The sequence below is a fragment of the Aulonocara stuartgranti genome, assembly GCF_965226115.1.
Source record: "Aulonocara stuartgranti genome assembly, chromosome: 9".
Lineage (NCBI taxonomy): Eukaryota > Metazoa > Chordata > Actinopteri > Cichliformes > Cichlidae > Aulonocara > Aulonocara stuartgranti.
In genome coordinates, this window is record NC_138960.1 from 35,570,323 (window position 1) to 35,594,559 (window position 24,237).

Consider the following 24,237-nt stretch of genomic DNA (forward strand, 5'->3'; position numbering starts at 1 on the left):
GTATGGTGTTCTTGGGATGCAACTCAGTATTCTTCTTCCTCCAAACACGACGAGTTGAGTTTATACCAAAAAGTTCTACTTTGGTTTCATCTGACCACATGACATTCTCCCAATCCTCTGCTGTATCATCCATGTGCTCTCTGGCAAACTTCAGACGGGCCTGGACATGCACTGGCTTCAGCAGCGGAACACGTCTGGCACTGCGGGATTTGATTCCCTGCCGTTGTAGTGTGTTACTGATGGTGACCTTTGTTACTTTGGTCCCAGCTCTCTGCAGGTCATTCACCAGGTCCCCCCGTGTGGTTCTGGGATCTTTGCTCACCGTTCTCATGATCATTTTGACCCCACGGGATGAGATCTTGCGTGGAGCCCCAGATCGAGGGAGATTATCAGTGGTCTTGTATGTCTTCCATTTTCTGATGATTGCTCCCACAGTTGATTTTTTCACACCAAGCTGCTTGCCTATTGTAGATTCACTCTTCCCAGTCTGGTGCAGGTCTACAATACTTTTCCTGGTGTCCTTCGAAAGCTCTTTGGTCTTGGCCATGGCGGAGTTTGGAGTCTGACTGTTTGAGGCTGTGGACAGGTGTCTTTTATACAGATGATGAGTTCAAACAGGTGCCATTCATACAGGTAACGAGTGGGGGACAGAAAAGCTTCTTACAGAAGACGTTACAGGTCTGTGAGAGCCAGAGACTTTCCTTGTTTGAGGTGACCAAATACTTATTTTCCACCCTGATTTACGAATAAATTCTTTACAAATCCTACCATGTGGATTCATGGATTTTTTTTTCACATTCTGTCTCTCACAGTTGAAGTGTACCTCTGGTGCAAATTACTGACCTCTGTCATCATTTTAAGTGGGGGAACTTGCACAATCGGTGGCTGACTAAATACTTTTTTGCCCCACTGTATATGGTTGTTGAAGAAGGCGTATTAAAGAACCACCGTGGATTATCGATACCAGCGTGGGTGTGTGTTCTTCCGACTAGCCTGCTAGGTGTTTTGCTGCCTCCTCTCCACCGCGCAACACAACCCAACGTTACAACGTCTCCAAAAACGTCGGAGCACTTTTGCAAATGTGTGATGTCTTGACAAACCGAGCAGATACTTGAAGTTTACACTCCTACATTCTCAAACAGGAGCCCCAGCAGAGATGGATGGCTGGCGCGGCTCTCCGGAGCCCCCAGTTGGAGCAGATGAAGGGCCAGCAGGTGTGGAGACCCCTGGCTGAGGGAGCTGAAGCTGTGGGTGGCTGTCAGCCAGCTCAGGATGCCTTTTGGGCTGCAGCAGCATAAAATCCTCAGCAGGCTGGGTAAGCTTGCGTGAGCTCTCTGTGGAGGCTGTTGCAGCTGACTCACCCGAGCGGTGCAAACTTAGTTACCTTCAAGGCTCCAGAGTCAGCTGAGGTCAGCAGCTCAGCCTCTGGGGAGGTTACAATCCCTGGAACAGCCAGGTCTCTACAACCAGAAACGGTCTTTGCATGTGCAGCTTCAGAACCAGACTTGAAGTTCCAGTTAGTGTCCGATGTCCCAGAAACACTCAAGTGCTCACTGAGCAATCTCCTGAGGCCAACACTCAGAAAGTAAAACAGTCTTTGAGCCTTTGTGGGAACATTTATCGTCTGTGCTGGAAAGGTGGGAACATCTGGGAGATGCAGCCTTAACACACTGGGCTTCACAAGTCCTTGGAGGCAGCTCACTAAACTCAGGGATGCAGACAAAATCAGCACTTGCAGGAACACAATGTGTCCTCTCACAATGAGCTTGGAAGCAGAAACTGAGTTTTCCTCACTGACTGTTTTAGACAGTGTTGTGGGAGCAACACAAACAGCAGCTTCAGCTGGAAACACACAGTTTAGTGTCTTTGCTGCTCGCTTTAAGTCACAATAAACAGAAAACTCATTGTGTCTCGTGTCAGAATCAAATCACTCATATACAGGAAAGGAAGAGGCGGAGCTTATTTGCTGCAGGGAGAGGTTAGCAGTCTGTGTCTTTCTCATTTCTGACTCCTAAAGAGCTGAAAAACACAGGCTGTTATTGGCTGGCTGACACTGGGATTAATGTCCTTGAAGCCAGCAGTCTTTAATGTCCAGCTTCAGGACGGGCAGGTGAAAAACAGTCCTTTATGTCCTCTGATGTTCAATAAACTGTCCTGATTACTGAGGGAGCAGAGAAAGTGTCTCCATCACTCACCACAGCTGGATGCTCTGAAATCCTGGAATCCAGCTGTGGAGAGGAGCGCCGGCGGCGTGGACGCAGTTTAGTAATCAGGGAACGGGAGACAGGAGGGAGACACAGCTGGGACCAATTACACACACGAGACAGGAAACAGTAACACAGGACTGTCAAAGTAAAACAGGAAACACAGAGTCCAAAGTAAGGAGACGTGGGACACAGTGAAGACACACAAACCAGAACTATAATCACAAAACTCAGAGACATAAAGAGTGAATCAGCTGATTCAGTGTTTGTGACAAAAACATGGATCCTGCTTAATAACTTGTGTTTGTTGGTTTCTGTATTATTTTGTGTATCGCTCTTATGAGCTGTTGTTTTTTCACTGAAATTTTTTTTTTTTTTTTTTTTTTTTTTCTAAATGACATCAGAAACAGCAGTATGCGACATTACGTGATGGCAGAGCTTCAGTTCATCCTTTGTCATTTTTTTTTTTTTTTTTTTTTTTTTTTTAATAAATAGGACAGGGGGAATGAATGAGAGAGAGAGGGGGAGAGAAAGAAAGAAACCCAAAGGGGAGAAGAGACGGTGAGAAGGGGGGGGAAGAGAGACAAAAAAAAACCAAAAAACTCCTGGGTCACCTGTATGGAGAAAAAAAACAAACAAACAAACAAAAACAAACAGAGGAGACAGCAAACAACAAAGAGCAACATAATAATAGAGAAAACAAAGCACCATCACAATAAACTAGCTAGTCATAGATATCAGTATTTACTAAGTAATAAACGATATTGTGCAGCACGCAAGATAGACAGCGCACAGTGTGCTTTGAGGCAGCAGCCAAGAAAGCTTTAGTCCGCGTCTGTGAATACCCATGTGTGCATACCTGTGTGGATCAGCATGCTTGCATTCCAAAGGTTTCTCCATGTAATGATCTGCTAGGGAGTGTGGGGGGGCCACAGCCCCGTCCTCCAGGGTGTGAAGCGGGTATGGAGGAGATCAAAACTCCAGACATCCAGAGGCCCCCAGAACACAAGAGACCATGGAAGACCAACAGAGGGGCAGCCGCGCCACTGTCCCAGTAAGAGCTGAGGAGAGTCCCAGATGAGGGCTCGCCCAGCAGCCGCGGAGCAGAAGTCAGGGGGAGTTGCAGTGACGCGCCCGTGAGCTCCGCCGGCCCCCAGCTGCGCCTGAGTGACCGAGCCCTAGGCCGAGAGGCCGGGGGCACCCCACCTCCAAAGGGGCCCGAGCGAGCCCCAGGCCCCAGGCCCCGACAAGCGGCCGCCAAGGAGTGAGCCGGTGTGTACCCGGACGCCCACCCCCAGACACAAAGAACCACCAACACACCGACACCTGAGGGAGTCCGCCACCGGCAGGGGAAGTGGTGGTGGGTGGAGATAGGCCTCCAAACCTTGGAGGGCCTGAGGTGTCCCCAGAGAGGTGGCGTCTGATACCCAACCTGATATATAGACACAGACATACAGGCACACACAGACACAAACATCCATTCCCACCCTCATGCTCTCATATGCACTCACTCCACACTCAACCAACGTGGAGACAGACATAAAGAGACGCTGTACACACAATCACACTCCCCAAGCGTACTCTACAAACCGGGTCTAGGTACCCTTGCCCCTGGAGGGGGGAATTGCACCCAGACCCAGGTGGTGTTTCCCTTTTCCCTGCGGTGGGGAGAGGCAGACCACCCCGACTCCGCAGCAGCAGGGAGGCCCCACACCCCAGACCGCAGTCGGACAGCCAACTCCTCCTACTAGCCCTCCCGCTCCAGCAGGCCGCAGAGAATGGGGGTGGGAGAAGACTCCAAACCTCCCTCCACCCGCTCATTGTAGTGTTGATGCATATGTGTTCTAAGGTGCAATTAAAACCCAGGAGGGCATGGAGCTACCTGCCAAGGAGCAGCAGGTAAGCGCATAGTCCCTCCTGCTAACCCTCAATGACTAAGTGTATTTAAAATTGAGAGGTGGGCAACGACGTCAGGGGTGAGGTATACACCCTGATGGTGATTTGGACTCCGTGATTGTGCCCACCCCCAAGATCCTATATGTATGTGTAATGAGAGTGTGAATAATGTGAATGTCTAAGTTGTGGGATAAAATTGAGGCAGAGGCAGCCAGAAGGGGACAGGGGGGGGGGGGTAGCCTCCTCTGCACCCTGGTGACATACCCCCACTCCAAGGCCCTGCATGTGTGGGTGGTTGTGGAGGAGCGGGAAGAGGGAGGCAGCTGGAGATGGGGAGGGAAGGAAGGGAGGGGCAGGTAACCCCTCCCTGGGGCCAGCTCCCCCGCTGACCCCAGTAGGCACTCCCACCCTCCGCGACCCGCCAGGGAAGGGGGGCCCAGGCCCATCAGACCGGGGCCCAGTGCAGTAGCGCCCCCCGGCTCCACAGAGCCCTGGACAGTCCACCCAACCCCACCACAGAGAAAACTGCACCCACCCCACCAACCACACATCTTCCAGACTACATAAGACGGTAAACGCCCAGGCTGAGATCTTCCTCCACCTCTCCTGTATCTCCCCCTCCTGCAGAGAGTTCCTGAGAGAAGAAAGCTCCTGCAAGATGTGACCATCCCCCCCACCAGTTGAAGAGCCCCCCAGGCGGCTCGATGCACCGGCGGCACCCTGCTCCAGGGCCGGGCCCCCATGCACCCACCCGCCCACAACCCCGGCAACACACCAATCAGGACCCGAGCCCCCGAGGCCCGGCCCGGGCCCCAGCCCAGAGACGGAGCGCCCCCAGAACCTCACGCCCATCCCGGACCCACCCAGGGGCAGCCAGGTTGCCAGGTCAGTAACCCGCGTCCGTCAGCACAGACCCTCCCCTAGCCCCGCTGCACGCAGCCGCGAGGAAACAGTCACCTGAGAGCCAACAGAGCCCTCAACCGGACGTGACCGCTACCCCGGGTTGAGCCCCCCAAGGAAGATGCCTCCGGGGAACCCCCCGACGCCCTAAGCCTGTCCCTACCCCCTCACCAATCACAACAGTGAAGGCGGGACCAAACTATGACCCCCCACCCCCACTAGGTGATGGAGCTGATAAAAGGGGCCCAGAGCAATTGATCTAATGTGGTGGCAGAGGCTGTGTCAAGACTAATGTAATCTAATAGATAATTTCTATATTGATTAGAATTAAGATTATTTTTATTTTTCCAGTTCATGAGGACTGTTTTCTTGGCTATGCATAGGGCAGTGAAAACCATATGGGCTATATTCTTTTCTGAAGTGATATTATCTAAGCTGCCCAACAAACACACTAAGGGGGAGGTTGGAATGTTACATTTCAGACATTTTGATAAGTCTTCACATATCTCGCGCCAAAACTTTTGCACTGGTGGACAGAACCAAAGAGCGTGGATGTAATTGTCTGGTGTATTGCCTTGACAGTGTGAGCAGTTGTTGGAAGATGTAAAGCCCATCTTGAACATCCGATGACCTGTATAGTGCACTCTATGAAGTATTTTGTATTGTATTAATTGCAGACTGGGATTTTTAATTAATTTAAAAGTTTTTAAGCAAATCTGAGACCAGAAGTTTTGGTCTAAGCTGACTGATAAATCTGCTTCCCACTTTGCAGTAGGAAGGGATATTGATTCATCTAATTTAGAAAGTGTTCTGTATATTTTAGATAATAATTTGGGGGATTTAAGAGTAAGAAAATGTGCCGCACTTAGTGGTGTTTGTAATTCAACTTGACTGAGGTTAAATTTCTTTTTTACTATGGATTTAATTTGTTGATATTCTAAAAACCTTGTCTTGTTGATCCCATATTGTTCAACTAGTCTGTCAAATGGAATAAATTCTGTTCCCTCTAATATATGTTCTAAGTATTTAATTCCTTTACAACTCCATTCTGGGAAATTAATCATATTATTGTTTTGTAATATGTCAGGGTTATTCCAGATAGGTGTACGTTTGCATGGGATTAATGAAGACTCCGTTATTTTTAGAAACTCCCACCATGCTGTTAGAGAAAAGCTGATGTTGATACTTTTAAAGCATTCATGTCTTTTGATGTTTGAGCTAATAAATGGTAGGTCTGAAATCTCTAGATCCTTGCATAATGCCTGTTCAACATCTAGCCAGGGCTCATCTAAGAAGGTATGTTTTAACCATTCTGAGATGAACTGAAGCCTGTTGGCTAAGAAGTATTGGTGAAAATTAGGCAGATCTAATCCTCCTCTATCCTTGGTTCTTTGTAGCGTTTTTAAGCTAATACGCGGGGGTTTATCTTTCCAAAGGAATTTGGAAATATATGAATCCAGAGATCTGAACCAATCTTGTGATGGTTTGTTAGGGATCATCAAAAATAAGTAATTTATTTTTGGCAAGATCATCATTTTTATAGTGGCGACCCTTCCCATGAGTGATATGGGTAAAGATTTCCATCTAGTCAGATCGCCTTCTACTTTCTTTAGAAGTGGGATGTGGTTTAGTTTAGTTAAGTCTGAAAGCTTAGGAGAGATATTAATACCTAAATATTTAATATTTCCGGATTGCAGTGGGGCAGAGGAAGAATTATGGAAGGAGCAGTTAATGGGGAGAACTGTAGATTTTGGCCAGTTAATTGAATAATCTGAAACTCTTGAAAACCAGTTTATTAAAGTAATTACCTCAGAGAGGTTGGTTTGTGTGTTTTGCAGAAAAAGCAACACATCATCCGCATAGAGACTGATTTTATGTTCTATGTTCTTACATTTTATGCCCTTAATTGTTGTAGCCTGTCTAAATGCTGCTGCTAGAGGTTCGATAAAAATTGCAAAAAGTGAGGGGGAGAGTGGGCATCCCTGTCTGGTGCCCCTCAGGAGACAGAAGCTGGAGGATGTCTGGTCATTTGTTCTGATACGAGCCGTTGGGGAATTGTATAATATTCTTATCCAGTTTATGAAAGAGTTTCCAAAACCAAATTTGTGTAAAGTTGCGAATAAAAATTTCCAGTTAACTCTGTCAAATGCTTTTTCTGCATCTAGAGATAATATTATGGTTTCGATGTTTTTATCGTATGAGTAGTCTATTAAATTAAGTAATCTACGAGTGTTTGTTGAGGAGTGCCGACCTTTTATGAAACCAGTTTGGTCAGGATGAATTAAGAGGGGGGTCATTTTCTCTAATCTCTTTGAGAGAGCTTTGCAGATTATTTTAAGGTCTACATTTAAAAGAGAAATTGGATGATAGCTTGAGGGAAATAAAGGGTCTTTGCCTGGTTTTAGCAGGAGACTAATGTTGGCAGAATTCATATTTGGTGGTAGTCTGCCCTTTTCCTCGATTTCCTGCAACATGCTGTGGAATACTGGTGCCAAAATTGTCCAGAATTCTTTGTAGAATTCTGCAGGGAAGCCGTCTGGACCTGGAGCCTTATTATTGGGCATACTTATCAGGGCTTCCTGGAGTTCACTTGGCGTCAGTGGCGAATCCAATTCCATTGCTTGACTGTCTAGTAATTTTGGAAGAGTTACGTTGTCAAGAAACTGATCAATTTCATTTTTAGATGGGTTTATTTGTGGTGAGTATAAAGTTTCATAGAAATCCCTAAAAATGTTGTTTATTCTTCCAGGATCATATATTGTGTTCCCCGATAAATCTTTAGCAGCACATATAGTTGTTTTTTCTTTATTTATTTTTAACTGGTTAGCTAGAAATCGACCTGATTTGTTACTGTGTTCAAAATTCTGCAAGCGAAGTCTTTGTATAAGGAATTGTGTTTTTTTTATTAATAGTTTCATTTAATTCTAGTTTTGTTTTGCATATTTTGTTCAATGTTTCCTGATCTTGGTGGGACGCGTAGGCTTCTTCTAGTGATTTGATGTTTTTTTCTAATTCCTGAATATTTTTGTTTTCTTCTTTCTTTTTGTGTGATGAGAAAGAAATTATTTTACCTCTCATCACAGCTTTACCTGCTTCCCATAGAACAGAAGCAGATATTCCGGGAGTGTCATTAAAGTCTAAATATGAAGTCCATTCCTTTTTAAAGTATTTAATAAAGTCTTCATCTTTAAGTAGTGATATATTAAATCTCCAGTTTTTACTTGGCGTAGTATTATTCTTGTGCATTAGTGTTAAAGATACAGGAGCATGATCGCTGACAGCTATAGGATGAATCTCAGTGTCTGAAATGTCACACAGCAGTGAGCTGCTGACCAAAAAATAATCCAGACGAGAGTAGGAGTGATGGACATGCGAGAAAAAAGTATATTCCTTACTGGTGGGGTGATTTCACTGAAATATTATTTAATTGTTTTAAGCTTTTTGTTGACTTTGAAGTGCTTAAGTTGATATTTTTGAACATTTAATTTGTTCGATTATTGTCGAGTGGATAAAACTGTCAAACACAGCTGCTTCCAGCATGGCCGGAGGAGAGGTGGCCGAGCAGACGCACAACACACACAGCTCATAGGTTTGCATTTCTAGATATTGCAGATGTTGCAGAAATTGACAGTAAAGAACTCAGAGATCCAGCGCTGTCTCCTGCCCCTGATTTATACACCACAACACAACGACAGGCGTAACTCACACAAACATGAGGCTCAGATGCTTTGGACATGTTCACATATACTGGACACAGAATGATGAAGATTGAGCTGCAGGAAGGAGGAAAAGAGGGAAACACAGAAAAGATTCACAGATGTGGTGAAAAAGGACACGACAGCTTCTGTTTGTTAGTTTGGTTTTTCTTTATTTGGTAAAGACTCAGAAATAAAGAGAAGATCACATGTTTGAATATAATATTAATGTTCTGTAATACACAAGTTGTAAAATCTTTCCAGAGTGAGACAGAGACTGTGCAGAGACTGTAGAAGGACAGAGCAGCAGCAGAGCAGTCCAGATACACTGATGATCCTGTCAGATCTTCCTGACAGGAAGACCAGGTCTTCCTTGGTCTCTTGTGTTCTGGGGGCCTCTGGATGTCTGGAGTTTTGATCTCCTCCACACCTGCTTCACGCCCTGGAGGACGGGGCTGTGGCCCCCCCACACCCTCTAGCAGATCATTACATGAAGGAACCTTTTAAAAACAAGCGCGTCCATGCTCACAGGTGTACACACGGGTGATCACACCCACAAACTACACCCTTTTTGGCTCCTACCTCAAAGCACACTGTGTTCTGTTGATCTTATGTGCTGCACAATAATGTTTAACATTTAGTATTTACTGTCATATTCCCATATATCATTGTGATGTTGTTTATTCTATTACTCTTGTTCTCTTCTGCTTGTTTTCTTTTTTCTTTCTCAGCAGGTGATCCAGGTGATTGATATATGCATTTTTTTTTTCCTCTGCCCGTTCTGTTGGTTTTTCTCTTTTGCCCTTCTCCCCCGTCCCTCTTCTCAGCTGTTTCTCTTTCCCTCTTTCTTTCTCCCCTTCTTTCCCCCAGTCAAGTCTGTCCCGTATTCAGTAAGTGAAAATAAAATAAACAATAAAAGGTGAATCAAATGGACCATTACGGCAAGGCTGGGATGGTCAGTTTGGTAAAGTAAATCCGTTGGGCATCTTTCTTTGCCTTTAGACAACAATTCTGATGCAACAGAGCCAAACGGGACAGGCAAAAAAAAAAAGGAAAAAAAAAAAGATGATCCTGTCAGATCCAGAGGGACACACAGGGCTGATGCTGGACTCTACATTGTGTCTGACAGTGGAGCTGTTCTCAGAGCAGTTCACTCTGCAGCACTGACAGTCATCTGCACTTCATTCCTCTGTCAGTCACTGCTGGATGAAGCTCTCCTCTCCACCTCCCAGTAACATGGCCCAGTCAGAGCGTCTCTACACACAAGCTGCTGCTGCTTCAACCTCTCTGGATCATCAGGACACAGCTGCTCCTCTCTCAGCACACACACCGTCCTGTTTATTGCCATGACCACCACCTGCAGAGAGAAGGAGGAAGAGCAGAGGAGATAAACGAGTGTTTCCAGAGACTCTTCATCAGCTGTCAGTCAGTGATGCAGCACATCCAGTATAAAGAGCAGCAGGGACGTCAGTGCTGGGACTGTACTAGGACTCATTGTTGCTTCACTTTCTCTAATCTTTGGATTTTTATTGAAGTTGATGAAAATGTTTTTGACTCCTAGTCTGAGTTTGGACTTTCATTCATTAGAAGAACCTTGGTGTGTCCACTCTGAGCTCTGTAGGAACCCCAACAACAAGCCCAACAATCCAGATGGACGGTTCCAGCTGTTAACTGGAGGAACTCCATCCAAACATCTGCTCTCACTAAGTTCTTCCTCACCTACAGACTGTGTTCTTCACTGCTTTAAACTTAAAGAATGCAGTCATTGGTCTGCGTGCTGCTTTGTTCAGAGAGCTGATTGGCTGTTGACAGCGTTTGATCAGAGCGTGTCAGCCGTTACTATGGTGACCATAAAGGTGAGAAACAGGAAGTGTTTGTGTCCAATCCTGAAGCCTGTCACCGTTCTCCTCTCACAGCTTCACTGAGAAGCTGCAGCTTTACAGGAAACACTGGATCTTTGTTTCATACTGACTGTGTTTAGTACAATACTGCTGACAGCACCACCCACTCACTCCATCACTCTACTGACCTCAGAAACTCCAGTCTGTAGTCTGGACTCTGCTGAAGATCAGACAGCTGCTTCACATCTGGATCCTTCAGGTTGTTCCAGCTCAGGTCCAGCTGTCTCAGATGGGAGGGGTTGGACTTCAGTGCTGCTGCCAGATAATCACAGCTGATCTTTGACAAACCACAGAGACTCAATCTGTATAAAGAATGAAAGATGTAAGTTTATTAGACAAAGTGCTTGAAATCATTCAGTGTTTCATCATCTGTTCAGAGCTGAAGAAGGTTCAGAATGTAGAAGTTTAGAAAATGGAAACTCCAAACAGCTGAAGCCAACAGGAAGCAGCTTCAAACAGGAAACTGTGCAGAGTTTCAGACTATATGTCCTGATGCAGCCAGTTGGATTTTGGAGATTTGAATCTCTGTTCTGTGACGAAGTCCTTGAATCATTTCTTCCAGTTGGTCCAACAAGACAGACTAAGTATTGGACATGTGTTGTGGCTCCATCAGGGGAGCTTCTAAATGTGATGTGATGGCCCCTCTGGGTCTGTCAGGTCACAGGACTGAAGAGAGCTCAAACTGGGCACACAGTAGTTCCAGTCTGGACCAAAGACTCTATACTGGGACTGAGGGACTGCTTTGACTGCACCCACTGGGACTTTTTAAAGGCTCATGTTCTCACTTAGATCATCGATTTCTACTGAGATTTCTTTCTGGGGAAAATGGGGATTACTTTGGAAACAGGAAGTATTTTCCCCAATAAGCAGCCCTGGATTAGTAAATCACTGCAACATGTTCTCAGGCAGAAGAAGCTGTCTTGTTATGAGGGAGAGAAGAAAAAGATTGAGGCACAGAAACCTGTTGAAAGAGAGATAAAGCAGCTAAAATCAGGTGTAAAAGTAAAGCAGAGGACGAGCTGAATAAAGGACACTCAAGGCTGGCTTGGAAAGGAATGAAGTCCATGGTGGGGATGCAGAACAAGGAGCAAAGATGAATGTGATGCTGAATCAGCAGAAGACTTGGACTCATTTGATTCCAGCTTTGATATCATTGATTTCAATGAAGAGCTTTGTGATTGTAGCAAAGGGCTGGTAGCTCTGAGAGTCCCACTGATGAGGTGTTTGTGTGGAAATCTCTTAGTGGGACCAAAGAGAGAAAAAGCCCTGGTCCTGATGCTGTGGGAGGGAGATGATTGAAGTGTGCTGTGAGGAACATTTTCCAGTCCTCCTTGGAACAACAGGAAGTTCCCAGCATATGGAAACAAAGGTTAAGTGTCCTATGGCACTCAGTGATGATGGTGCTGTGGCCCCACCACCTCCACCTCTTTGTAAAGGAACTAACTGTAATCTGAAGCTTCAAATGGAACTAAGACTTCCTCCACTAGGTGGCAGTGTCTGATGAGAAAGTGTTAGTGGAGCTGGCCTGGAGTCAGAAACAGGAAGATGCAGGATTTGGGCTGAAATGGGGAAAAGTGGTTCGCACTAGTGCCTTAAAGCAAGAAGGTTGTAGGTTGAAGCTTGTTGGCCTTTCTGTGGAGGTTGGATGTTCTCCCACAGTCCAATGAAATGCTGCTTAGGTTCATTGGTGCTTCTACATTGGCTGTAGGTGTGGATGTGAGGGAGTGCTTCTCTGTCTCTCTCTGTTGGCCCTGTGATGGACTGCTCACCTGTGCAGGTGGACCACGCCTCTTGCCCTATGACAGCTAGGGCACAGGCTGCAGCCCTGTGAGCCTAAGCTGAATAAACAGTTAGCAAAAATGATCCATAGATGGCCTGAAATCCCCCAGTTAGCAGTTTGGTAGATAGCTATGACATGCTAATCCCATCCAGCAGCTGTATTCTACCTGTAAGCTGATCCCTGCTGAGCCAAAGCACTTTTTCATATACAAATTACAACCTTTAATAGAAACCTATTGGTCAGCATCTTATTAGCCTGCTGTTAGCTTCATTCCACAGAAAACTGAGAGAAACTAACAGAGTTGATAAAGAATAAAGAGAAATGTGCTGATTTAAAGCCTTTGAAGTGCTTCAGATGATCTCTGTCCACTTCTGTCCACTCATTCATTCATGTAAGCTTTCTAATGCAGCTTTGATCTTCACAGTCTGCTTCATGAAACTCATTCTAACCCTGAATGTCAGAGTGTTCCTCCTTCTCTTTCCCATCATTCATGCTGGCAGTGGAGGAGATTTGGATGTTGGACTGTGTTTGGATGATGTGTGTATGTTTGTGTTGGACTGCTGTCTGTAAAGCAAACGTACATTTTGCTTTGGAGTTCAGTGTCACACAGACTTTAAGGTGGAATGAAGAGTTTGAGAGTTTCACAGTGAATCATCCAGTGGAGGATTTTTTTTTCTTCTTTGAAGGTTTGAAATGTGAACATTGTTCTGCTGCAGTCAATGGACTAAACCAGAGAAGAAGAAAACAGACTTTACCATGAAGATCCTCAGTGTGGATCAGTTAAAAAAAGGCCCAGCAGCGTCTCCACTTTCTGAGAGTGCTCAGGAGGAACAACCTGGAGGAGAGGCTGCTGGTGAGCATCCTAACGTACGGCATAACAACATGGTATGCAGGGTGCTCAGCTGCGGACAGGAAAGTACTGCAGAGGGTCATCAACACAGCCCAGAAGATCACTGGCTGCTCTCTGCCCAGCCTGGAGGTCACTGCAAACTCTCGGTACCTCAGCAGAGCTGGCAATATCATCAAGGACTACTCTCACCCCAGCAACCAACTGTTTGAACTATTACCGTCAGGCCGACGGTACAGGTCACATAAAACCAGGACAAACAGATTCAGGGATAGCTTCTTTCCCAGAGCTATCACCGTAGTAAATAAGCACAAAAACAATTGAACCTATACCATACCGTCACTGTCATTATATTATGCTGCTATTCATACTGTCATCATATTAATGCTGCTATCCTGTATATATCGTACTTACTACTGTTTGAGTACTTGCGATTGTTTTATTGTACTTTTTATATTTTACATTTATATTTATTATTGAATCTTGCACCAAGGGAGTGGCACTCCAATTTCGTTGTACTCTGTACAATGACAATAAAGGCTATTCTATTCTATTCTATCAGCCTGATGTCTGCAGTTTAGTGTCAGCACAACTTTCACATCATATTCATCTCAGCACAACTAAAACATGCTGACTGACCTCAGAGTTTCAAGTTTACATCCTGGACTCTCCAGGAAACCACACAGATGCTTCACTCCTGGATCCTGCAGGTTGTTGTTGTAGCTCAGGTCCAGCTGTCTCAGATGGGAGGGGTTGGACTTCAGTGCTGCTGCCAGATAATCACAGCTGATCTCTGACAAACCACAGCTCACCAATCTGTATAAAGAATGAAAGATGTAAGTTTATTAGACAAAGTGCTTGAAATCATTCAGTGTTTCATCATCTGTTCAGAGCTGAAGAAGGTTCAGAATGTAGAAGTTTAGAAAATGGAAACTCCAAACAGCTGAAGCCAACAGGAAGCAGCTTCAAACAAACACAACAAGAGAAAAAACTCTGAATGTTTCACATTAAAGTCGTACATTTCTCATAAAAACAGGACAAAGACTTGAAAAAGTCGTGTTTTTCCTTCCAGGAACCACATGGCTTCACTTTTAAAGGTGAAGTGTGACAGAAATGGACATATTTGAAGTCCAACACCTTTTTCCAGTCACATTATTAAAGCAGACAAACTACAAGCTCATTTTCATTCCAACAAGTCATCTTCTGACCTGGACTAACAACACTGGTCTCTATGTGCAGCTGGCTGTGAGACCAGTGCTCAGGGAGCGTCTACAAAGGGCAACACTGAAAGAACATCACACACTCATTTGCTTCCAGCACTTTCACACAAACATCTACTGTCATCATTGTCACCAAACTCTGTGGATCCTTTATTGCAAATTCAAATGGGATCAAATGGTCAGACAAAAGAGGGTTATGAGGAAATATGATGAAATGTTGTGTATTAGCAGCAAGTTATTGAATCTTTTTCCTCAGAAACCAACAAAATGATTGACAAACATGTTTTTACAAACTCAGTGTTGGACTTGGATCAGCAGGATAAGCTGATGTTTAAAGGCATTTGAGTCTCGCTGTATGAGAGTCCAGTTCTTACTCAATATTTATGGATGATGTTCTATCAGTGTTGCACTTTGTAGACGCTCCCTGAGCCTCACAGCCAGCTGCACATGGACCAGCTGACATTACCCAGCATTAGAGGCGGCTGTAAAAAATTCATGTTCCCATTTAAATGGTTTTAATTTGAATAAAACGATGTTGATTCATTCAATCCTGAATCGATGTTTAATATTAATGTATTTTGCCAGAATCTCAGGTTAAAGCTCACAAACTATTTCAACAAGCAGCAAACAGATAAAACAGTAAATGAGAGCAGCTAAACACACAAAGATGGAAACACAGAGCGTGGATCATTCACTCGACGGCACGTACACGGACACGCCGTCGGGCTGAAAGTGGACAGCTCACAGATCCTGAAGCTGCAGGTTTCATCTGTCTCCAACCAAAACTGAGTGAAGCAGCAGCAAAAGAAGATCCAAACTCTGCTTCACGTTTGATAAACATGCTCATGAATTCTCTCTGACTTTGGCTGTTGCTGCCTGCACAGCTCTCTCTCTCTCAGTGTACTCCAAGAACAGCTTCAAACATCTGTTTCTGCATCATTCACTGTTTATTAGCCACCAGTCTGCTGTTGTGTTCAGTGCTGTCGGCCTCTGACAGTAAAGCCTCATTTCTGCTGTTCCATGGAAACTTTTTAAAATGATGACAGATTACAAACTCTCAGCTGTGTCTGTAATCAAACCTCTGTAACTTTGCTTCACTTCAGCAGCATCAGCTCATGTTCACATGTTGATTCATGGTTTGCTTCAGTTTTTGATCGACTGCAGAATATTTTGAAGGTTATCTGCTATAAAAAGCCAGAAGAGGAAAATCTGCTTCATGTGTTTCTGTTTGATCCTCAGTGACTTTGACACAAAGGCCTCTGCTGTGATGATCACACCTCTGATCAAGTCTCACAGTGTCACAACTGATAAATGATCAGAGTTAGAATATTTCTGACTGTCTGCTGTGTGCCGTGACCTTTGACCTGCTAAAGACAGTCAGCTGTGGATTATTCATTGTTGTGTCTGATACTTAGAACTGTGAGGAAGAAGCTACACAGTTAATCAGGGTCCCCTCTCTCTGAATCAGGAAAGGTGGGCAGGCCGCGTGTGGGCCGCGGGCCATACGTTGAGTATCACTGTTTGAAATGTGAACATTGTTCTGCTGCAGTCAATGGACTAAACCAGAGAAGAAGAAAACAGACTTTACCATGAAGATCCTCAGTGTGGATCAGTATAATATCAGCCTGATGTCTGCAGTTTAGTGTCAGCACAACTTTCACATCATATTCATCTCAGCACAACTAAAACATGCTGACTGACCTCAGAGTTTCAAGTTTACATCCTGGACTCTCCAGGAAACCACACAGATGCTTCACTCCTGGATCCTGCAGGTTGTTGTTGACGCTCAGGTCCAGCTGTCTCAGATGGGAGGGGTTGGACTTCAGTGCTGCTGCCAGATAATCACAGCTGATCTTTGACAAACCACATCTCTCCAATCTGTATAAAGAATGAAAGATGTAAGTTTATTAGACAAAGTGCTTGAAATCATTCAGTGTTTCATCATCTGTTCAGAGCTGAAGAAGGTTCAGAATGTAGAAGTTTAGAAAATGGAAACTCCAAACAGCTGAAGCCAACAGGAAGCAGCTTCAAACAGGAAACTGTGCAGAGTTTCAGACTATATGTCCTGATGCAGCCAGTTGGATTTTGGAGATTTGAATCTCTGTTCTGTGACTAAGTCCTTGAATCATTTCTTCCAGTTGGTCCAACAAGACAGACTAAGTATTGGACATGTGTTGTGGCTCCATCAGGGGAGCTTCTAAATGTGATGTGATGGCCCCTCTGGGTCTGTCAGGTCACAGCACTGAAGAGAGCTCAAACTGGGCACACAGCTGTTCCAGTCTGGACCAAAGACTCTATACTGGGACTGAGGGACTGCTTTGACTGCACCCACTGGGACTTTTTAAAGGCTCATGTTCTCACTTAGATCATCGATTTCTACTGAGATTTCTTTCTGGGGAAAATGGGGATTACTTTGGAAACAGGAAGTATTTTCCCCAATAAGCAGCCCTGGATTAGTAAATCACTCCAACATGTTCTCAGGCAGAAGAAGCTGTCTTGTTATGAGGGAGAGAAGAAAAAGATTGAGGCACAGAAACCTGTTGAAAGAGAGATAAAGCAGCTAAAATCAGGTGTAAAAGTAAAGCAGAGGACGAGCTGAATAAAGGACACTCAAGGCTGGCTTGGAAAGGAATGAAGTCCATGGTGGGGATGCAGAACAAGGAGCAAAGATGAATGTGATGCTGAATCAGCAGAAGACTTGGACTCATTTGATTCCAGCTTTGATATCATTGATTTCAATGAAGAGCTTTGTGATTGTAGCAAAGGGCTGGTAGCTCTGAGAGTCCCACTGATGAGGTGTTTGTGTGGAAATCTCTTAGTGGGACCAAAGAGAGAAAAAGCCCTGGTCCTGATGCTGTGGGAGGGAAATGATTGAAGTGTGCTGTGAGGAACATTTTCCAGTCCTCCTTGGAACAACAGGAAGTTCCCAGCATATGGAAACAAAGGTTAAGTGTCCTATGGCACTCAGTGATGATGGTGCTGTGGCCCCACCACCTCCACCTCTTTGTAAAGAAACTAACTGTAATCTGAAGCTTCAAATGGAACTAAGACTTCCTCCACTAGGTGGCAGTGTCTGATGAGAAAGTGTTAGTGGAGCTGGCCTGGAGTCAGAAACAGGAAGATGCAGGATTTGGGCTGAAATGGGGAAAAGTGGTTCGCACTAGTGCCTTAAAGCAAGAAGGTTGTAGGTTGAAGCTTGTTGGCCTTTCTGTGGAGGTTGGATGTGTCACGGTTCTGGGTCCGTTGGACCCAGTATTTTGAGTTTATTATGTTTTGGTTTATTTTTGCATTATGGATTGTTTTCTGATGTTCTGGTGCTTTGTTTATTATTATCATTATACATCTGTTTCTATTCTTGGTGAGGGATCAGTTCTTAGGTTTTGGGTTCTCATGTGTATTACAGTTTCTGTTCAGTGTCATGTCTGCATCTGGTTTAGTAATTCTTGTTTCCTGTTTTATTGTGAAAGTCTTTGTCTTATGTTAGTGTGTGCAGCTTAGCTCCCCCGTCTCGTTAGCCCTGATCTCCTCCAGCTGTGTCTCCCTTCTGTTGCCCATTCCCTCATTACTACCCTGTGTATTTAAGCCCTGTGTTTTCCCATGCTCTGTGTCGCGTCGTACCATCAGATTATGCCTGTGTGTTTCGGTTCTCCTTATTCCGTGTTCAATTCATGTTTTGTTTTTGTACCAGCAATAAAGCTGAGGTTTTTGAGTTTCAAGTTAGTGTCTGAGTCCTGCGTTTGGATCCTCCTCTCCGCCTGCCCGCACACAGAGCCCTGACAGGATGTTCTCCCACAGTCCAATGAAATGCTGCTTAGGTTCATTGGTGCTTCTACATTGGCTGTAGGTGTGGATGTGAGAGAGTGCTTCTCTGTCTTTCTCTGTTGGCCCTGTGATGGACTGCTCACCTGTGCAGGTGGACCACACCTTTTTCATATACAAATTACAACCTTTAATAGAAACCTATTGGTCAGCATCTTATTAGCCTGCTGTTAGCTTCATTCCACAGAAAACAGAGAAACTAACAGAGTTGATAAAGAATAAAGAGAAATGTGCTGATTTAAAGCCTTTGAAGGGCTTCAGATGATCTCTGTCCACTTCTGTCCACTCATTCATTCATGTAAGCTTTTGAAATGTGAACATTGTTCTGCTGCAGTCAATGGACTAAACCAGAGAAGAAGAAAATAGACTTTACCATGAAGATCCTCAGTGTGGGTCAGTATAATATCAGCCTGATGTCTGCAGTTTAGTGTCAGCACAACTTTCACATCATATTCATCTCAGCACAACTAAAACATGCTGACTGACCTCAGAGTTTCAAGTTTACATCCTGGACTCTCCAGGAAACCACACAGATGCTTCACTCCTGGATCCTGCAGGTTGTTGTTGTAGCTCAGGTGCAGCTCTCTCAGATGGGAGGGGTTGGACTTCAGTGCTGCTGCCAGATAATCACAGCTGATGTCTGACAAACCACAGCTCACCAATCTGTATAAAGAATGAAAGATGTAAGTTTATTAGACAAAGTGCTTGAAATCATTCAGTGTTTCATCATCTGTTCAGAGCTGAAGAAGGTTCAGAATGTAGAAGTTTAGAAAATGGAAACTCCAAACAGCTGAAGCCAACAGGAAGCAGCTTCAAACAAACACAACAAGAGAAAAAACTCTGAATGTTTCACATTAAAGTCGTACATTTCTCATAAAAACAGGACAAAGACTTGAAAAAGTCGTGTTTTTCCTTCCAGGAACCACATGGCTTCACTTTTAAAGGTGAAGTGTGACAGAAATGGACATATTTGAAGTCCAACACCTTTTTCCAGTCACATTATTAAAGCAGACAAACTACAAGCTCATTTTCATTCCAACAAGTCATCTTCTGACCTGGACTAACAACACTGGTCTCTATGTGCAGCTGGCTGTGAGACCAGTGCTCAGGGAGCGTCTACAAAGGGCAACACTGAAAGAACATCACACACTCATTTGCTTCCAGCACACAAACATCTACGGTCATTATTCATGTTCCTGCTCCTCTGGATTCACACGGAGCTTCTGGTCGTTATTTACCCGTTGCCATTTTGAACCGTAATATCCATAACTCAGACTGAGCATGCTCAGAGCTGGTTGACCTGACTGTGATCAGTTCCTGGTATATAGCTTATTGTCTAATATGAGCTGATTGTTATTAACTCTTTAAGACCGGTCGGGGCGGGCACGCTCCATTTTGCGTAACTATTTTTAAATCTCTGTAGAACTGGAACCACATAAGCTAGCGCAATAATTTGTTTTGCATATGGAACCGGAGGAGTTGTACTTACATGTTATGCCATCAGCTTGTCCTCGGTCACAGTTTCCTTCCACTTATAGCTTTGCAAATATTGCATCAAAAGCACTTGCAGCAACAAAAGCATAATATGTCAGAAACAAGCTTTGCCGATCCGATCAGCTGTTTGCAACACTTCCTAGGTTGGAATAGACGTCAGCGCGAACTATCACGTGTCCGCCATTACCTGCCCGAAACCAGAAGTGACATTTTCGCGGAAAATGTCGTTTTTTAGTCCGCCAGAGCTTATCTTTATATTTTTACATGCTGTAGTGCCATTTTTGGGAGTATTTCAAGTTGCTATACATCAATACAACCATTATAGCCTAAATTTTAATAATATGTATACATTAAGTCCATAGAAACTACATGAATTACAAAAAAGTGCAATAAACTACGTTTTTGTGTTTTTACATATATTTCTAGTTAGAGAAATTCAAGAGGTTTATCCCTCAAAACTGTAAATACAAAAAGTTTCACAAAATAGTTTCCCACCACAGGAAATTTATTTTGAGTGTCTTCATAGTTTCATTTTTGAGATAGACCAATTTTTATATACTGCAGGAAAAACGAAAATAAATATTATACTGCAAATTTGCAAACAAACAGAATGTGCATCAAAATAAACGATTTCCAGCAGTGCAATATGAGTTCTAAGCATCCCAGAAACGACACAGAAAGTCATAAAGTCAAACATGACTTTTAAAAACACCAGTGTAGGTTTATAAGGCCCTGAAGGTTAAAAAAAACGCCTAAATTTTCCACGAAAATGACATCACTTCCGGTTTCGGGCAGGTAATGGCGGACACGTGATAGTTCGCGCTGACGTCTATTCCAACCTAGGAAGTGTTGCAAACAGCTGATCGGATCGGCAAAGCTTGTTTCTGACATATTATGCTTTTGTTGCTGCAAGTGCTTTTGATGCAATATTTGCAAAGCTATAAGTGGAAGGAAACCGTGACCGAGGACAAGCTGATGGCATAACATGTAAGTACAAGACCTCCGGTTCCATATGCAACTAAAATTATTGCGCTAGCTTATGTGGTTCCAGTTCTACAGAGATTTAAAAATAGTTATGCACAACGGAGCGTGCCCGCCCCGACCGGTCTTAAAGGATTAAACACAGTGAGCACACACAGAGGCAGACTCTGTCTAAACCCTCAGAACAAAAGCTGTCCACATGTTTCTGTCAGTCCAAATACTTCATGCAGTTTTTGCTGTGATCACTGCCTTCACACTGTTACAGTCAAAGCTGGAAATCATTCACAAGGAAACTTCATATTCACCAACACTCAGTGTGATGTCATCAGGGAATGTCTCCGCCTCCAGCTCACATCAAAGCATACGACTACATGAGCAGCTAGCATTACCCAGCATGCCGTGCAGCAGTGTTAGTTTGTAAATGTGCAATAATTCCTGTTACAAACTGTTTCACAGATTGCTGTGTGTCGTGACCTTTGAACCTTAGAACTGTGAGGAAGAAGCTACACAGTTAATCAGGGTCCCCTCTCTCTGAATCAGGAAAGGTGGGCAGGCCGCGTGTGGGCCGCGGGCCATACGTTGAATATCACTGTTTGAAATGTGAACATTGTTCTGCTGCAGTCAATGGACTAAACCAGAGAAGAAGAAAACAGACTTTACCATGAAGATCCTCAGTGTGGATCAGTATAATATCAGCCTGATGTCTGCAGTTTAGTGTCAGCACAACTTTCACATCATATTCATCTCAGCACAACTAAAACATGCTGACTGACCTCAGAGTTTCAAGTTTACATCCTGGACTCTCCAGGAAACCACACAGATGCTTCACTCCTGGATCCTGCAGGTTGTTGTTGTAGCTCAGGTGCAGCTCTCTCAGATGGGAGGGGTTGGACTTCAGCGCTGCTGCCAGATAATCACAGCTGATGTCTGACAAACCACAGCTCACCAATCTGTATAAAGAATGAAAGATGTAAGTTTATTAGACAAAGTGCTTGAAATCATTCAGTGTTTCATCATCTGTTCAGAGCTGAAGAAGGTTCAGAATGTAGAAGTTTAGAAAATGGAAACTCCAAACAGCTGAAGCCAACAGGAAGCAGCTTCAAACAAACACAACAAGAGAAAAAACTCTGAATGTTTCACATTAAAGTCGTACATTTCTCATAAAAACAGGACAAAGCCTTGAAAAAGTCGTGTTTTTCCTTCCAGGAACCACATGGCTTCACTTTTAAAGGTGAAGTGTGACAGAAACGGACATATTTGAAGTCCAACACCTTTTTCCAGTCACATTATTAAAGCAGACAAACTACAAGCTCATTTTCATTCCAACAAGTCATCTTCTGACCTGGACTAACAACACTGGTCTCTATGTGCAGCTGGCTGTGAGACCAGTGCTCAGGGAGCGTCTACAAAGGGCAACACTGAAAGAACATCACACACTCATTTGCTTCCAGCACACAAACATCTACGGTCATTATTCATGTTCCTGCTCCTCTGGATTCACACGGAGCCTCTGCTCTTTATTTACCCGTTGCCATGGTGAATCGTAGTATCGAGGCTCCATAACTCAGACTGAGCATGCTCAGAGCAGATTGGCCTGACTCTGATCAGCTGATCTGGAACAGGAAACTCTGCTATATGTACATTATTACGTCTACACCTGAATCTCAACACTCACAAATATATCAACTGTGTTTAATATTTTGGCACGTAGATCATTCATGTGCTTCAGCTCTTCTTACATTTTACCGCCAACACGTTTCAAAAGGAGCAGCTTTTACTTTGAAGGCCAGCTGTCTCTGTTTCCTGTTTTCCTTGTTGGATAATGGAACAAGTCGATGCTTCAGTGCGTTGAATTGTGTTACACAAAAATAAGCAAAGTTTTCACGTTGTTCAGGCAGAATCGAGCGTTGAAGAATGAATCCACACGTCAATAAACATTTTCATCAGCACAAGCAGGACAATGAAAGCAGGAAATACCCAAACTGCCATTTCTCCTTCTACAACTTCAACAACTGCACATGAATTAAACTTCATACACAGCCCCACAGTCTCTGATTGCTCTGAAATCTCACTGACAGCCAATAGAAATAAAGAAAAGTCCAGACTGACAGTCTCTGTGGGGTTAGGCAGTGAACTGCTCATGCTGCGTTCAAGTGCATCACAAACTATCAGAATTGGATCCAACTTTGTGAAGCAGATTTCTTCTCAGCTGCTGTTTTGAACATTTCCTCGTGAACTGTATTAAACTCTGTAAATGAACAGAACTATTTCTACATTTGGAACTATGGATTCATTTTCCCGTTCACTTCTGTACATTAGTGTATAAATGAATGTTAGACTGGGCTCCATGCACACACTTGGTCTCAGCTGCCTTCTTCCTGAGTCATTCCAACAGAGTCCTTTCTCTTCTCCAGCTTCTGTTTGAAATCCTCTCACAGAGCCTGAATCCTGCTTTGCTGTCACGTTTGGGCCTGTGTTAGGCTGCTGTGTGTTCCTCTGCTTTAACACACACCTCACCACAGCAGCTGTGTGGGTCGTCTCTGTAGCAGCCATATCAGCTTCTGATACATGAACATCATCCTAACTTCACCTTCATTAGCTTTGACATTCATGTCTTTCTTTTCTCTCTGTTTCCACACAAGCTCAAAGTCTCTGCAGCCTGTTTTTATCTGCTATCATCAGATCTTCATCATCCTCATTCACATCCCTCACACACTCTACAGCCTCATCAGCACTGACTTCATCTTCACTGACTGATGGAGCCCAACATGAACCTGTGGAGGCTGAGACACTGTCCTGTCAAACATCTCCCCGTCACCACTGCACTTCTGTCAGCCTTTAAATGAACCCTGCTCAAGTCTGTCACTTCTGTTTGGAGCCAAAAGGAAAAACTGTTGCTCACTCTGGAAAGACAACATTTCTGAAAGCACTCAAACTTCTTCATCTTTGTCTCCAGACACATCCTGAACATTTAGGAACTAAAGAAAGTTTCAAACCTCAAAGACCTGAAATATAGAAAAACAACAACAGCTGTAGTCAGTGAACTCACCTCAGAGCCTCCAGTCGACAGTTTGGACTCTCCAGTCCAGCACACAGAAGCTTCATCACTGAATCCTGCAGGTTGAAGTTCTCACTCATGTCCAGCTCTGTCAGATGGGAGGGGTTGGACTTCAGAGCTGAGGCCACAACTTCACAGTGAGACTCTGAGAGTCCACACCGAGTCAGTCTGTGATGATAGAAAATATAAAATGTGTTATTATAAAAGCAGAAAATCTGCATTATAAACACAGACTGAATGTATATGAAGGCAAAACAGAGTGAGGTCATAATCTGATGAATCTGCTCTTCACATCTGTGCTTCAGCTCCTCTTACTGTGTTTGACATGACACAACGACTGAGTCTCTCTCAGACCTGCAGACTTTTAATGAGAATCTTTGTTTGGCTTTAATCTGCAGATGAAGGAGGAAGATTGTGTCACATTTAGGCTTCCATAATGTCC

At 44.1% G+C, this 24,237-nt stretch overlaps 1 protein-coding gene across 12 annotated transcripts in view; it reads right to left on the minus strand.

Annotated features, from left to right (window-relative positions):
• Nucleotides 1-8,842: 8,842 nt before the first annotated feature.
• Nucleotides 8,843-24,237, minus strand: part of LOC309714360 (NACHT, LRR and PYD domains-containing protein 12-like) — a 29,791-nt gene continuing 14,396 nt past the window's right edge. For 6 of the 12 annotated variants that reach the window (XM_082546745.1, XM_082546746.1, XM_082546747.1 and 3 more), the window contains 7 exons: nucleotides 23,787-23,963; nucleotides 21,511-21,687; nucleotides 18,749-18,925; nucleotides 16,145-16,321; nucleotides 13,863-14,039; nucleotides 10,725-10,898; nucleotides 8,843-10,052 (listed from right to left, as the gene is read on the minus strand). In XM_082546745.1, coding sequence (XP_082402871.1) covers nucleotides 10,034-10,052; nucleotides 10,725-10,898; nucleotides 13,863-14,039; nucleotides 16,145-16,321; nucleotides 18,749-18,925; nucleotides 21,511-21,687; nucleotides 23,787-23,963 — 1,078 coding nt within the window. In that variant the 3' untranslated portion in view covers nucleotides 8,843-10,033. Of the gene's footprint in view, nucleotides 10,053-10,724; nucleotides 10,899-10,934; nucleotides 13,101-13,862; nucleotides 14,040-16,144; nucleotides 16,322-18,748; nucleotides 18,926-21,510; nucleotides 21,688-23,786; nucleotides 23,964-24,237 lie in introns of those variants that run through there. The other 6 variants (XM_082546744.1, XM_082546749.1, XM_082546748.1 and 3 more) reach the window with 6 other exon arrangements.